Genomic DNA, 13,981 nt, shown 5'->3' with positions numbered 1-13,981 from the left:
TCTTTGAGTTTTGTCCATTTAAAAATTTTGTCTAAATGGTATACTGCTCTGTATTTTTGTCCCACGTTTTTGTGAATCATTCAGACAGCTCATTTATTTATACTATTATTTCATATAAATACATACATATATGCTTTCTCCCCCCCCTCATAACTCCATCAGCCCCTACAGTCATTTTTCTATCTTTTTTTTTTTTTCCTTTTTTCTTCTTTCTTTTTCTAATAGAGACAAAAATGGAAGGGTGGGTGAAGACAGACAACTACAGCACTGCTCCACTGCTCATGAAGCTTTCCCCACTGCAAGTGTGGTCCAGAGTTGCTTCTAATTTTATGTGTTATTATTACAATGTTACTATGAAGGCTTCCCCCCACCCCCAACTAGGGTTATTGATCAGTGGCTACAGAATGAATTCACTGCTCCTGGCTACAGAATGAATTCACTATTCCTGGTGGCTATTTCCTTTTCTAAATTTAACTTTTAAAAATTGTTGATAGAGACAGAAAGTTATTAAGAGGAAGGGTGAGATGAAAGTGAGAAAGACACCTGCAGCTCTGCTTCACTGCTTGTGAAGCTTCTCCTTTAAATGAGGACTAGAGGCTTGATCCCATTAAGTGTAAAGTATTTTCTCACTGTTATGCAACCATGACCACCATGTATTTCCACAACTTTTCATTTTGTAAAACATACTATTTACGATACCCTCTCCTCACCTACTTTATTACATTTCCCTCACTCACTCCAAAGCTAACCTTATCAAAGCAAGGAAAGAGACTGGCATACTTTAACGATGACTCTTTAGTCACTATCAGGCCACCCCATCAGCTGGGGCTCTTTTCGGGGAGTCCTGAGATTCCCAAACAGACATGATGGGCCTAGACCTCGAATAAATACCTTTCTCCATTGTTACTGGTCATCTCTATCAGGAACAATACAATAGACTCCTTTGTGGGCCCCCCTAGGACCTAGCCCTCAATGTGGATCAACAATGGTAGAAGATAATGTTCCATCCTCTGAAGGGAGGATGGACAACATACTCTATGCTACACCAGAGGAAGATGGGTCCTGAAACTGGGGCAGTTTGGAATATTTCTACTCATGACGACAGAATATGAGCTCAGATCTATAGGGATGCAGAGATCACATAGGCTCCTAAGCTGAATATGGGCCCCAGACCACATCAAATCGATGGGTTTACAGTCAACAATATTTATACAACTTTTCCATATTTGGGAGCTCTCTGTTCCCTGATCCAGCTTTCTGGTCCTTTTCCCAGCCATGACATCATCTCCCTAGACAACTTGGATCTACCTGCAGATCAGATTTCAGGCTCAGGGGAAAAAAAAAAAAAGAAACAAGAAAAAAAAAAAAACGTAGTATAGCCACAGGCCCCTTGGAATATAACTAAAATATGCTTACTAGCTATCTACAAAATGGAGACCCCCCCACCCAACTCTTCATCTGAACTATTCCAGCCTTTAGGTCCATGATTAATCAACAATTTGTTTGGCTTTGTATGTTAACTCTTTTCAGCCACCAGGTTCCAGATGCTAACATGATGGCAACCAGACTTCCCTGGACAGAGGACCCCACCAATGTGTCCTGGAGCTCTGGTCCTCCAGAACCCCGCTCCACTAGGGAAAGAGAGAGGCAGGCTGGGAGTATGGATCAACCTGTCAAAGCAATTACAGAAGCCAAACCTTCCACTTTGAGCATCCCACAATGACCTTGGGTCTATACTCCCAGAGGGCTAAAGCTATCAAGGAAGGGAATGGGATACGGAGTTGTGGTGGGAATTGTGTGGAGTTGTACCCCTCTTATCCTCTGGTTTTGCCAGTGTTTCCTTTTTTATAAATAAATAAACCAAACTATTTACTGAACAATAACTACCCTTCTTTGACAATTACCATTCTTTTTTTTTAATTTCTTTATTGGGGAATTAATGTTTTACATTCAACAGCAAATGCAATAGTTTGTACATGCATAACATTCCCGTTTCCCATATAAAAATACAACCCCCACTAGGTCCTCTGTCATCCTTCTTGGACCTGCCTCTATGAACCTAACTGCTCTATAACTTTTATAGTTACCTCATATAAATGGAATCGTGTAATATTTGTCATTGTGTTGACTTATTTCACTTAGTATAACAGGCTTTAGAATTTCATCATAGAAACATGTGTCAGAATTTCTGTGTGTATGTTCCAAAGTTCAAACCCAGAGTCTCATACATGCAAAGCATATGCTGTGGTCAGACTCCTTTCAAAACTTCATGATAGGTGATTCTATATATATTCTATATTTTGTTTATTCAGATGAGATTAGGTATGTTCGGGGGGGTATGGTCACAGATTATTTTGTTTATTCAATAAGGAACATTCATATAGAATATATCATTCTGTAGAGGGGCAAGAATCTCCTTAGGATATATATCAAAATACAGAAAGGACTGGCCATAAAAAAAAGAACATGGGAGTCGGGCTGTAGCGCAGTGGGTTAAGTGCAGGTGGCGCAAAGCATAAGGACCGGCATAAGGATCCCGGTTCGAACCCCGGCTCCCCACCTGCAGGGGAGTCACTTCACAGGCGGTGAAGCAGGTCTGCAGGTGTCTTTCTTTCTCTCCTCCTCTCTGTCTTCCCCTCCTCTCTCCATTTCTCTCTGTCCTATCCAACAATGACAACAATAATAATAACTACAACAATAAAACAACAAGGGCAACAAAAGGGAATAATAAAGAAAAAAAAAAAGGGAGAAAAAAAAAAGAACATGCAAATCTGACCAGTAGTATGAGAGTTCCTTAATACTGTCAGATTTTATAATTTTATCTGAGGATTTTTAAAGTATAACTCAATGAGGTTTTTGTTATTTCCCTGATTATAGACAATGGGTAACTCAAATTCCTTCTATAAAAATTTTGTTAGATTGTCTTTTTCCTATAGATTTTATATGCTGGTAATGAATCTGTGGTCATTTATATGTGAGAATTATAATTCCTGATTTTAATAATTACTTTTATTTGATAGAAACAGAGACTGAGAGGGAAGGAGGAGCTAGAGAGCAAGAGACAGAGACATCCAGAATACCATTTCACAGCTCACACCAAGCTTTCCCCCTGCACATGGGAACCAGGGGCTTTGTTTTTAAAGAGGAAAAAAAATGCCTTTTTCTTTTTAACAGATTATTTATTTATTTATTTTGCCTCCAGAGTTATCGCTGGGGCTTGGTTCCAGCACTATAAATCCATGCTCCTGCCAGCCAATTTTTTCCGTATTAATGGATATGACAGAGAGAAATTGAGGGGCAAAGGGAAGATAGAGAGGGGGAGAGAAGGCAAGGCACCTGCTTCACTGCTTGTGAAGTGACCCCCCCCCACAGGTGGGGAGCCATACGGCTTGAACTGGGATCCTTGTGTGGGTCCTTGCATTTTGTACTATATGTGTTTAACTCAGTGCAGCACCGCCTGGCTCCCAATAGATTATTTATTTATTTTGGCTAGAGAGAAATTAAGAGGAAAGGGGTAAAGTAAAGGGAAGGGAGAAGGGTGAAGGGGGAGAGGGAGGGAGAAAAGGAGAGAGAGGAAGGAGAGGGAGACCTGCAGCACTGTTTCACTGCTCCCGAAGCATCCCTCTATAGACAGGAACCAGGGACTTGAACCTTGGTCCTTGCACACTGTAATGTGTGCAGTCAACCAGGTGCGCTATCATTTGGCCCTCTTGATCTGTGGCTTATCGTTTTCATTTTTTTTAACTTTTAAGTTCAGATAAGCAAATGCTTTTAATGTAGAAAATTAATCAGTTTTTTCACTTTGGTCTACAAATTTCCATTATCTGAGATTCTTTATTCCAAGTTTCTAAAGATTTTCTCATATTGTCTTCAAAAAGGTTTTATACACTTAGATCTTTTTAAAAGTACATTGAGATAGGAGACAATTTTCCCCACAAGAGTAGTTAATTTTGCCAGTACTCTTCATTGAAAAATTCCATTCTTTCTTTTCCCACTGATCTACAGTATCACTGTTGTTATAAATCAAGCATCCAAATATTCAATCTGTTTCTAGGTCTTCATTTTGTTCCATGATTTGCATGTCTGAATTTATACCAAAATGCACATTCAATTTTTAAATACTGAAGTGTTAATTATTAAACATAAGCAAAATATTTAATACCTTAAAGCACTTATAAATAACAATTTTAAAACATAGTTATTCTGTAATACAAGATTTTTAAAATTTATTTTTAGAACTCCATTTAATACACTATAAATATAACTGCAAGGACTGGGGAGATAGTATATTCATTATACACAAAAACTTTTGTGCCTGAGGTTTTGAGATCTCAGGTTCAACCCCTGGAACGAGTGAAAGTTGTGTAGTGCTATAGTGGGGGAAAAATAACTTATATTAAAAAGAAAAGTCTTTACACTTACCTTTCTTTCAGTAATATCATAGACTTTATTGGTTTTTGTAGAAATTTTGTATTTCTGCCTTAGTATCTGAAGAAAAGAAAGCATCGCTTATGAAACAAAGTAGTAAGCATTAATGTTACAAGATTAAGTCAGAGATGTACTTATTTGATCTTTGACTACCCTGTCATTGGTTCATGGCCTCAGTTTTACTTCCTAGTTTCTACAAACTATTTGCTAAATATAAAAAGAGGAGTTTTTTTTTTTTTAAAGTCACTTACAATTCCTAGTTTCTTCTGGCATAAGGGATAACCGCAAAGCTTGACAATAGAACGCTCATCCACAACATCACTGTAGTGAGCAGGTGTTATGAATTTCCCCTGAAATGAAAAGAAAGGAACATTTTCCCAGACAGAAAAGTGCCCAACACACAGCAAACACTCCAGAAAAATTATTAAAAAGGAAAAACACTGCTGTCACTGTATACTATGGCATCATGATAAACAATGTGTTCTGTAGTGATTTATACCAAAGGGAAATACTGGTAATATAAATATACACACATAAATATATGTCTGAGTACTATACAATAGCCAACTCACAAAAAGTATAATTTTAACTACTTTAAAAGAACAATCTTGGCCACCCCATCATCTGGGGTTCTAGTCAGGGAATCCTTGAATACCCACATAGATATGATGGGCCTCCCTCTCCACCATCACTGGTCACTTCCATCAGGAACAGCACCATAAGCCCTCTTGTGGACCTCTCCAGACAGTTGCTCTCACTGCAGATTAGTTATGGTAGGAACTGCTCCACTCTCTGAAGGGAGCCTGGGTCAACCCACTCTGCCACTCGAAGAAGACTGGTCCTGAAATGAGTGCAGCCTGAAATGTTCCTAGCTGCAACCATGGACTGTGAGCTCAGGTTGACAGGGACTCAGAGATTACATAGGCTATTGTGCTAAATATGTATTGGGGCCCTGGGTCAGATCGATAGGGTAAAGTAGTTAATGGTATTTATATACTTTCTTCATGTTTGGGGGTTATTCTGCCATAATCCAGCTTTCTAGTCCTATTATCAACTCTGACACCATCTTCCCAGACAATGCTTTTAAGTCCACCTGCATGTTAGCTATTAGGATCAGATAAAAATGACTGAAGTCATGAGCCCTTTGGGGCATACCCAAAATAGACTTCCTAGCTTTTTCCCACCCAAAGATCCCTAATTTCATCTGCACTATTCTCATCTTTGGGTTCCTATTTACTAAACAATTTGTCCTGCTTTATATTTTACTTTCTTTCAGCCACCAAGTTGCAGATGCTACTGAATCTATCTTGACTTCCCTGGGCAGATGACCTCAGCAATGTGTCCTAAAGTCTCACCTCTCCAGAGCCCTACCCTACTAGGAAAGATAGAACAGGCTGGGGTATAGTTCCACTTGCCAATGTCTATTTTCTTTGGAGAAGCAACTGCAGAAGCCAGACCTTCCACTTCTACACCCCATAAAGATCTTTGGTCCATACTCCCAGGGGGAGAAAGAATAGAAGAGTTTCCAATAAAGGGGATGGAACATGGAACACTGGTGGTGGGAACTGTATGGAACTATACCTGTCATCTTACAACCTTTAAGTCATTATTAAATCAGTAATAAAAATATAAAAAAGAAAGCAAACTTGAAAAACCAATGTATACTAGGAGGTTAGGCAGGGATGCCCCCAATGGCACATATATGTATTACCTGAATTTGAGCCCTGGCTCCCTATTTGCAAGGGGGAAAGTTTCTGTTTTCACAAGGACTAGAATACTTTCTTACCGAGAGTGATATAAAATATTTTTTTAGAAAGCATTTCTGACATCTTTTTCTTCTTTAGTGTTATCACATACACAGATTCTACTCCAGTTACTGCATCAGGTTAAATACTGTCATATTCCTTTTGTTCAGAAACACCTTGAGTCACATTATGGTTACAGTATAAGTTCCAAATTTTAATTTCTCTTAAGGATTACAAGGACATAATAGAAATTTCCATTTAAAATGTTAATACAGGGCCAGCAAAACAGCTCACTTAGTATGCTTGCTTTGCCATACACACAACCCATGCTTATGTCTAGTTTCTGCTGCAGTGGAGAAGCTTTAGTGCTTTTTATCTCTTCCTATCTGAAAAAGTTAGTCCAGAGCAGTAAAACTTGTTAATGGAATACAACTACTTAAGGAAAAAAAATTAATGCAGATTACAATTCTTTTACTATTATGTTTGTTTTTTTTTTTGCCTCCAAGGTTATCACTGGGGCTCAGTGGTGGCACTACAAATCCACTGCTCCTGGAGGCTATTTTTTCCCTTTTGTTGCCCTTATTGCTTACCATTGTTGTTGTTGGATAGGGCAGAGAGAAGATGAGAGAAGGGAAGGAGAGAGGGGGAGAGAAAGACACCTGCAGACCTGCATGAACTCACTGCCTGTGAAGCAACCCCCCTGCAGGTAGGGAGCTGGGGTCTCGAACCAGAATCCTTATGCTGGTCCTTGTGCTTTGCGCCATGCCATGTGCACTTAAACTGCTGTGCTACCACCCGGCTCCCTCTTACTATGTATCTAATGACAAATGATGTGTGTATATATGTATTTCAGGATTTCAAAATGTTAAAACTAATGTAATTATACTAACAGAATAGTAATTTTATGTAAGTAAAATAAGCCAACAAAGAATATGGAAAATAATATTGTGACCATTAGTATGAAGTGATGAAAATCAAATAAGAGTAATATAAGAGACTGGTTTAAAAGAACTAATATAAAGAGGAAAACAAGCAAACAATTTTTCATTAGATTACTTTTAGGTCATTATATAAAAAGGAATATACAATAGTTGGTTATTTTAAAATGAATAAATTCTATAACCTTTTTCTTGCATCTGGTGATAAGAGATTCAAATATTTCAATAAAGGGTGCTTTGTGTTCAACAGATATAAGATCACATACTACAAAAGTAATAATTTGTCAATACTTACACACTCCTTTAGGAATTCTTCTGTAATATTCTCTTCTAAAAGCTGTTCAACAAAATGTAAAGCTTTTCTCTCAAATTCAATCTTCTTTCTCACAGCTGCCTCTAATTCTGCTTTTCTGAAATTAAATTATTCCACTCACATATTGTCATAGTTGTTTAAAATATAACATTAACACAACTTATTTGCCATTTTGATTACATTTTTATCTAGACACACATGTAAAATATTTATTTACGAGAGAGATAGAAAAGAAAAAAATTATGGAATTCCTAGGGGAAATCCGCAAGGACACAGAACTAGAAGACTTTCCAGAGAAATAAGTTATAAGATTTATCATAATGATAAAGAAAACAGAAGTTAAACAGGAAAAGTGGGTTTAAGATAATAGAAAAATGCAGAGTTCTTTATCAAAAAGATTGAATAGTTGAGGAAAAAATTCCAGAGATACAATCACTTACACTATATACAATAATTAACTCAAAATGGAGTAAAAACTTGGGTATTAATAGCTGAGTAGTATTCCACTGTGTATATATACCACAGATTTATCAGCCACTCATCTGTTGTTGGGCACCTGGGTTGCTTCCAGGTTTTAGTTATTATGAATTGTGCTGCTATGAACATAGGTGTACACATATCTTTTTGGTTGGGTGTTATGGAGTCCTTGGGGTATATTCCCAGGAGAGGAATTACTGGGTCATATGGAAGGTCTATGTCTAGCCTTGTGAGAGTTCTCCAGATTGTTCTCCACAGAGGCTGGACCAATTTACATTCCCACCAGCAGTGCAGAAGGGTTCCTCTGTCCCCACAACCTCTCCAGCATTTGTTGCTGCTGTCCTTTTTGATGTATGCCATTCTCACAGGAGTGAGGTGGTATCTCAATGTTGTCTTTATTTACATTTCTCTGACAATCAGCGACCTGGAGCAATGAACCCACCTTCTGTGACCCATCTTGGATGGAGCGAGAAGGAATTATGTTAAGTGAGCTAAGTCAGAAAGATAAAGACGAGTATGGGATGATCCCACTCATAAACAGAAGTTGAGAAAGAAGAACAAAAAGGGAAACTCAAAGCAGGATCTCACTAAATTTGTAGTAGGGCACCAAAGTAAAAACCCTGGGTGGAGGGTGAGGGTGGATGTTCAGCTTCATGGGGTGGAGGTGGGGGTGAAAGGGAGGGGGGGTGAGATGAGACACGGTCTTTTGGAGGTGGGAATGGTGTTTATTTACACTCCTATTAATCTGTAGTCATATAAATCACTATTTAAGTAATATGAGAGGGGAAAAACCGAATGTCTCAAACTTTTTTAAAGCACAGACTGAGTCTTTTTAATACATAGGCTGAGTCTTTGCTATGTTGACTCTCTTAAAAACTTAGTCCAGGAAGAACAAAAGCAACCGGTGGCACAGCTATATGCAAATGTCAAAGGACATAAAATATGGTGATGGTGTGTATGATACAGCAAATCCTAACAAAGGGGTTTTTCAGTGTTAACCCAATTATCAAACAATGTGATTATTGAAATAACTATCTATTGTCTTCTTAAACCCTAAGACAACAGGAATCTCCCGCTTCCTCTATAGGGTCTATGCTTCTCCAAATCCTGGAACCTATGAGGTAGGGCTCACTTCCCTGCATGCTTCTCTCAAGTCATACCAAATGATATTGCATCTGCCGATTTCAACCTAATCAATGTAACAAGTACCATCTCAGCATGCTTCACCTCAGACTGTGTATAGAGACGTCAGGCATGGAATGCCAACCCTTCACACTCATCACTCGGGTGAGACCTTTCCTTTCATGGTATTCTCTAATTCCATTCCAGGAGGTTCACTTCCTAACAAAGTCCCAAAACCTAGATATAGGCCAGGTCCCTTTAGATAGAGCATATGTTCACATGTATCCATAAATTAGGGCAAAATATACACCTGAAAGCAAAAATGCACAATAGTCTGTAGTGAGTCAATATCAAGTTCATAATGAAATAGTCCACTTAGACTTAGATACCCTCCTCACCTATACCTCCTATTACTGTTCTCTCACTCACTCCAAAGCTAACCTTATCAAAGTAGGGACTGCAAAAGCTGAATAAGGGCAAGAGACTGGCATACTTTAATGATGACTCTTTAGTCACTATCAGGCCATTCCACCAGCTGGGGCCCTAATCAGGGAGTCCTGAGATTCCCAGACATGATGGGTCTAGAACACGAATAAATACCTCTCTCCATTGTTACTGGTCATTTCATCAGGAACAACAAAATAGACCCCTGTGGGCCCCCATAGGACCTAGGCTTCAACTTGGATCAACAATGGTGGAGAATGGACAACATACTCTATGCTACACCTGAGGAAGATGGGTCGTTACTGGGGCAGCATGGAATGTTCCTACTCATGACCACAGAATGTGAGCTCAGATCTAGAGGGATACAGAGGTCACACAGACTCCTAAGCTAATTATGGGCCCCAGATCACATCAAATCGATGGGGTTCACAGTCAACAATATTTATACCCTTTCCCATATTAGGGAGCTACTCTCTTCCCTGATCCAGCTTTCTGATCCTTTTTCCAGCCATGACATCATCTCCCCAGACAATAACTAGGATCCACCTGCATATCAGATTTCAGGCTCTGGCAAAAACAACAAAAAACAAGCAAACAAACAAACAAAAAAACTAGCATAGCTACAGGCCCTTTGAAATATAACTAAAATATGCCTACTAGCTATCTACAAAATGGAGTAACACCCCCCCCCCCCCAACTCTTCATCTGCACTATTCCAGCCTTTAGGTCCATGATTGGTCAACAATTTGTTTGGCTTTGTATATTAACTCTCTTTTCAGCCACCAGGTTCCAGACGCTAGCAGGATGTGACCAGACTTCTGGGGACAGACAACCCCACCAATGTGCCTTAGAGCTCTGCTTCCCCAGAGCCCTTCCCCACTAGGGAAGAGAGAAACAGGCTGGGAGTATGAATCGACCTGTCAACACCCATGTTCAGCGGGGAAGCAATTACAGAAGCCACACCTTCTACCTTCTGCATCCCACAATGACCTTGGGTCCATACTCCCAGAGGGTTAAAGAATAGGAAAGCTATCAGGGGATGGGATGGGATATGGAGTTCTGGTGGTGGGAAGTGTGCAAAGTTGTACCCCTCTTATTCTATGGTTTTGTCAATGTTTCCTTTTTATAAAAAAAAAAGTGGGTATTAGATTGGATGCCATAAAACATATGGAATAAAATCTAGGTGATATACTACTCTAGGACATTGATATCAGAGATGTATTTGGAGGTTTAGTCCAATTGATTAGGGAAATTCAGGCTAGACTAATGGACTATAAAAGCTTTTATAAGGGCTGGGTGGTGGCACACCTGGTTGAGTGCACATGTTGCAATGCACAAGGACCCAGGTTCAAGGCCCTGGTCCCCACCTGCAGGGGAAAGCTTTGTGAGTGGTAAAGCAGGGATGCAGGTGTCTCTCTTCTTCTCTATCTCTCCCCCCTCGATATCTGGCTGTCTCCAACAAATAATAAAGATAATTTTTTTAAAAAAGCTTTTATGAGACTGGGTTAGTGGTATACTCAGTAGAACTCACACTACCATGTCCTAGGAGCAGAGTTTAGGTCCCCAGTCCTCACCTGTAGGACAGAAGCTTCATGAACAGTGTGGCAGTGCTACAGTTGTTCTCTTTCTCCCTTCCCCTCCTCCATTCTATCTCCCACTTCCCTCTCAATTTCCCTTTGTGCTATCAAATAAAAAAGAAAAGAAAAAAAAGAAAAAATGGACACCGGAAGCTGTGGAGTCAAACCTCTAAAATGATCCTGCAGATAACTAAAAAAGAAGTTTTTACACTAAAAGAAACTGTCACATAAATTATAAAAGGCAAAATTTATTTTAAAAAAAAATCTCATATAACTTAACAAAATAAACAAAACAAAGCCAAGCAACTCAATTAGAATGTGAAAAAAATATCTGAATAGTCACTTCTCTAAAGAATACAGACAGCCCACACAGGTATCAAAAAAATACTTATCACTCATCATTATGGAAATATAAATTAAAAGCACAATGAGCTATCGCCTCATTGGTAATATAACACACCAACAAAAAGCAAAATAAAAACACACAATCATATCAATAGATACTGGAAAAGCATCTATATGAGAATGGTGTACATCAAAAAGACTGGAAACAGTGCTGGCCAGAATCTGAAAGAAAGCTGAGGAGTTAGCATAATGGTTATGTAAGTATCCCTTATGCTTGAGGCTCTGAAATTCCAGCTTCAATCCCACCAGTATCATCATAAGACACAGTTGAGCAGTGTTCTGGAAAAAAAAAAAAAAGGAAAAAGAAAGAAAAGAACTCCAGTACACTGTTGGTGGAAACGCAAACTGGTCCTGAGCCAATGGAAAGTGATATGGAGGGCTGGAGAGCTGTACTCTATTCATCTTCTATCTATTTTCACGGATTGTGAACATTCTGCTTCATTGGCTGGAGCAATATGATCTACAAAAGCAATGTGAAGGACGAAAGGATTGCCAACAGTTTATTGTGACACTCATTAAGACGAAATGAAATCTGGAATTAACACCTGTTTTTCCATTCTTCCATAGGTTATTTTTTTAAATTTATTTTTCCTTTTGTTGCCATTGTTGTTTATCATCATTATTGTTGTTATTGCTGTTGTTGTTGGATAGGACAGAGAGAAGTCGAGAGAGGAAGGGAAGACAGAGGGGGGAGAGAAAGAAACACACCTGCAGACCTGCATAAACTCACTGCCTGTGAAGCAACACCCCTGCAGGTGGGGAGCTGGGGACTCAAACTGGGTCCTTGTGCTTCGTGCCATGTGTGCTTAACCCGCTGTGCCGCTGCCCAGCTCCCCCTAAGTTATTTTTGTACTAATGTGTAAAAGAAGAGGTACTTCTTTTTTTAAAAAAATTATTATTTATTTCATTTTGTTGCCCTTGTTTTTTATTGTTGTAGTTGTTATTGTTGTCGTCATTGTTGGATAGGAGATAAATGGAGAGAGGAGAGGAAGACAGAGAGGGGGAGAGAAAGATAGACACCTGAAGACCTGCTTCACCGCCTGTGAAGTGACTCCCCTGCAGGTGGGGAGCCAGGGATTCAAACCAGGATCCTGGTTTGAACTTGTGCTTAACCTGCTGCGCTAACGCCTGACTCCCAAAAGAAGAGGTACTTCTTTACACTGAATATATTTAGCTTTATAAACATTTTTCTCTCCCTCACGTATGTGCTAATAATTAAGCCATTAACTAGCTTAACCTGTAGTAACAGCCACACTCCTGTTAATTGATGGCTATACACAGCTTCCTATAGACGACCCTGTCTCATTGCTATCATCTGTACCAAATGATGACAGGTAGTACAGTAGGTTGCCAATTTTTTTAGTCCTTTTCTATTCAAAAGAGTGCTTGTTTGGTAGCGCAGCAGGTTAAGCGCACATGGCGCAAAGTGCAAAGGACTGGCATAAGGATCCTGGTTCGAGCCCCCGGCTCCCCACCTGCAGGGGGGTCGCTTCACAGGTGGTGAAGCAGGTCTGCAGGTGTCTTTCTCTCCTCCTCTGTCTTCCCCTCCTCTCCATTTCTCTCTGTTTTATCCAACAATGATGACAACAACAGCAATAACAACTACAATAATAAACAACAATGGCAACAAAAGGGAAAATAAATGTTAAAAAATTTAAAAAAAAGAAATCACTAAAAAAAGTGCTTGTTTACATGTAATGTATTATATTTAATGTAAAAGGATTAAAAAAATCAAAGTGTTTAAATGCTGAACTAATTTAATACACACCTACATGCTAGTTTAGTATGGAGTAAAAGTTCACTATTTTTGCAGTTCTTTAATTTATTTTACTTAAAGATTTATGTATTTATGATGAGCATATAGTTACACTCAGCTCCGGCATAAGGTGTTGCTGGGATCAGCCTGTGACCTCTGGGGTCTCAGGCATTCAAGTTGTACCCTTAAACTTAGCTCTCTCCTTGAACCAAGTTCTTTCATTTATGGCTTCATAGTATCCACCTGGACTGATTGCATTTTTCAGCTGGATGTAATCTATAAATGACCACTCTCCTCAATTATATGGTTACCCCTATCGATTTCCTACCTCTTTCTTTCTCTCTCTTTAGATAAGAGTCTGCAACACTGAAGTTTTCTGCAGTGTGATGGGGGTCCTGCTCACATCTGCGTCTGTTACAAAGCAAAATACAGTAGCCAAGTGAGCTATTCCCCACCCTGCCCTTTCCCCACCCTCTCATGAATTTTCAGTTGTTCCACTATCCTGAGTAAGCTACTCAAAAAACATTTCAGTTTATATTCCTCAGACTGTAGTGTGCAGAACAAAATATAATCTCAAGTTTGTGGTCAGATCAGTGTTCTGAAGAAAGCTGCAAATTATCATCACTATCACTATTAACTAAAGTTTACTCTCTTAACATTTTCTAAAGGTAAGTTAGTATAATCATAGTTTCTCAGGGAAAAACTCCTCACATCTCAAATCTAATTTCTTATACCCAGCTGAGCACCACACCGTATTTTGTGGAGCTGGGGCCTTG

At 39.2% G+C, this 13,981-nt stretch overlaps 1 protein-coding gene across 2 annotated transcripts in view; it reads right to left on the bottom strand.

Moving 5' to 3' along the window:
* RPAP2 (RNA polymerase II associated protein 2) overlaps window positions 1-13,981 on the bottom strand; it is an 89,385-nt gene that overhangs the window by 74,338 nt on the left and 1,066 nt on the right. For both annotated transcript variants that reach the window (XR_009552612.1, XM_007533280.3), the window contains exons 3-5: window positions 7,407-7,521; window positions 4,680-4,778; window positions 4,423-4,488 (exon numbers count right to left, since the gene is read on the bottom strand). Coding sequence is in view for 1 of the 2 variants with exons in the window: in XM_007533280.3 (XP_007533342.1) it covers window positions 4,423-4,488; window positions 4,680-4,778; window positions 7,407-7,521 (280 nt within the window). In the remaining variant the exon portion in view is untranslated. The remainder of the gene's footprint in view (window positions 1-4,422; window positions 4,489-4,679; window positions 4,779-7,406; window positions 7,522-13,981) is intronic.

This window comes from Erinaceus europaeus, chromosome 11, assembly GCF_950295315.1.
Source record: "Erinaceus europaeus chromosome 11, mEriEur2.1, whole genome shotgun sequence".
NCBI lineage: Eukaryota > Metazoa > Chordata > Mammalia > Eulipotyphla > Erinaceidae > Erinaceus > Erinaceus europaeus.
Note: the sequence above shows the minus strand (reverse complement) of the source record. Positions and strands in the feature narration are given on the sequence as shown.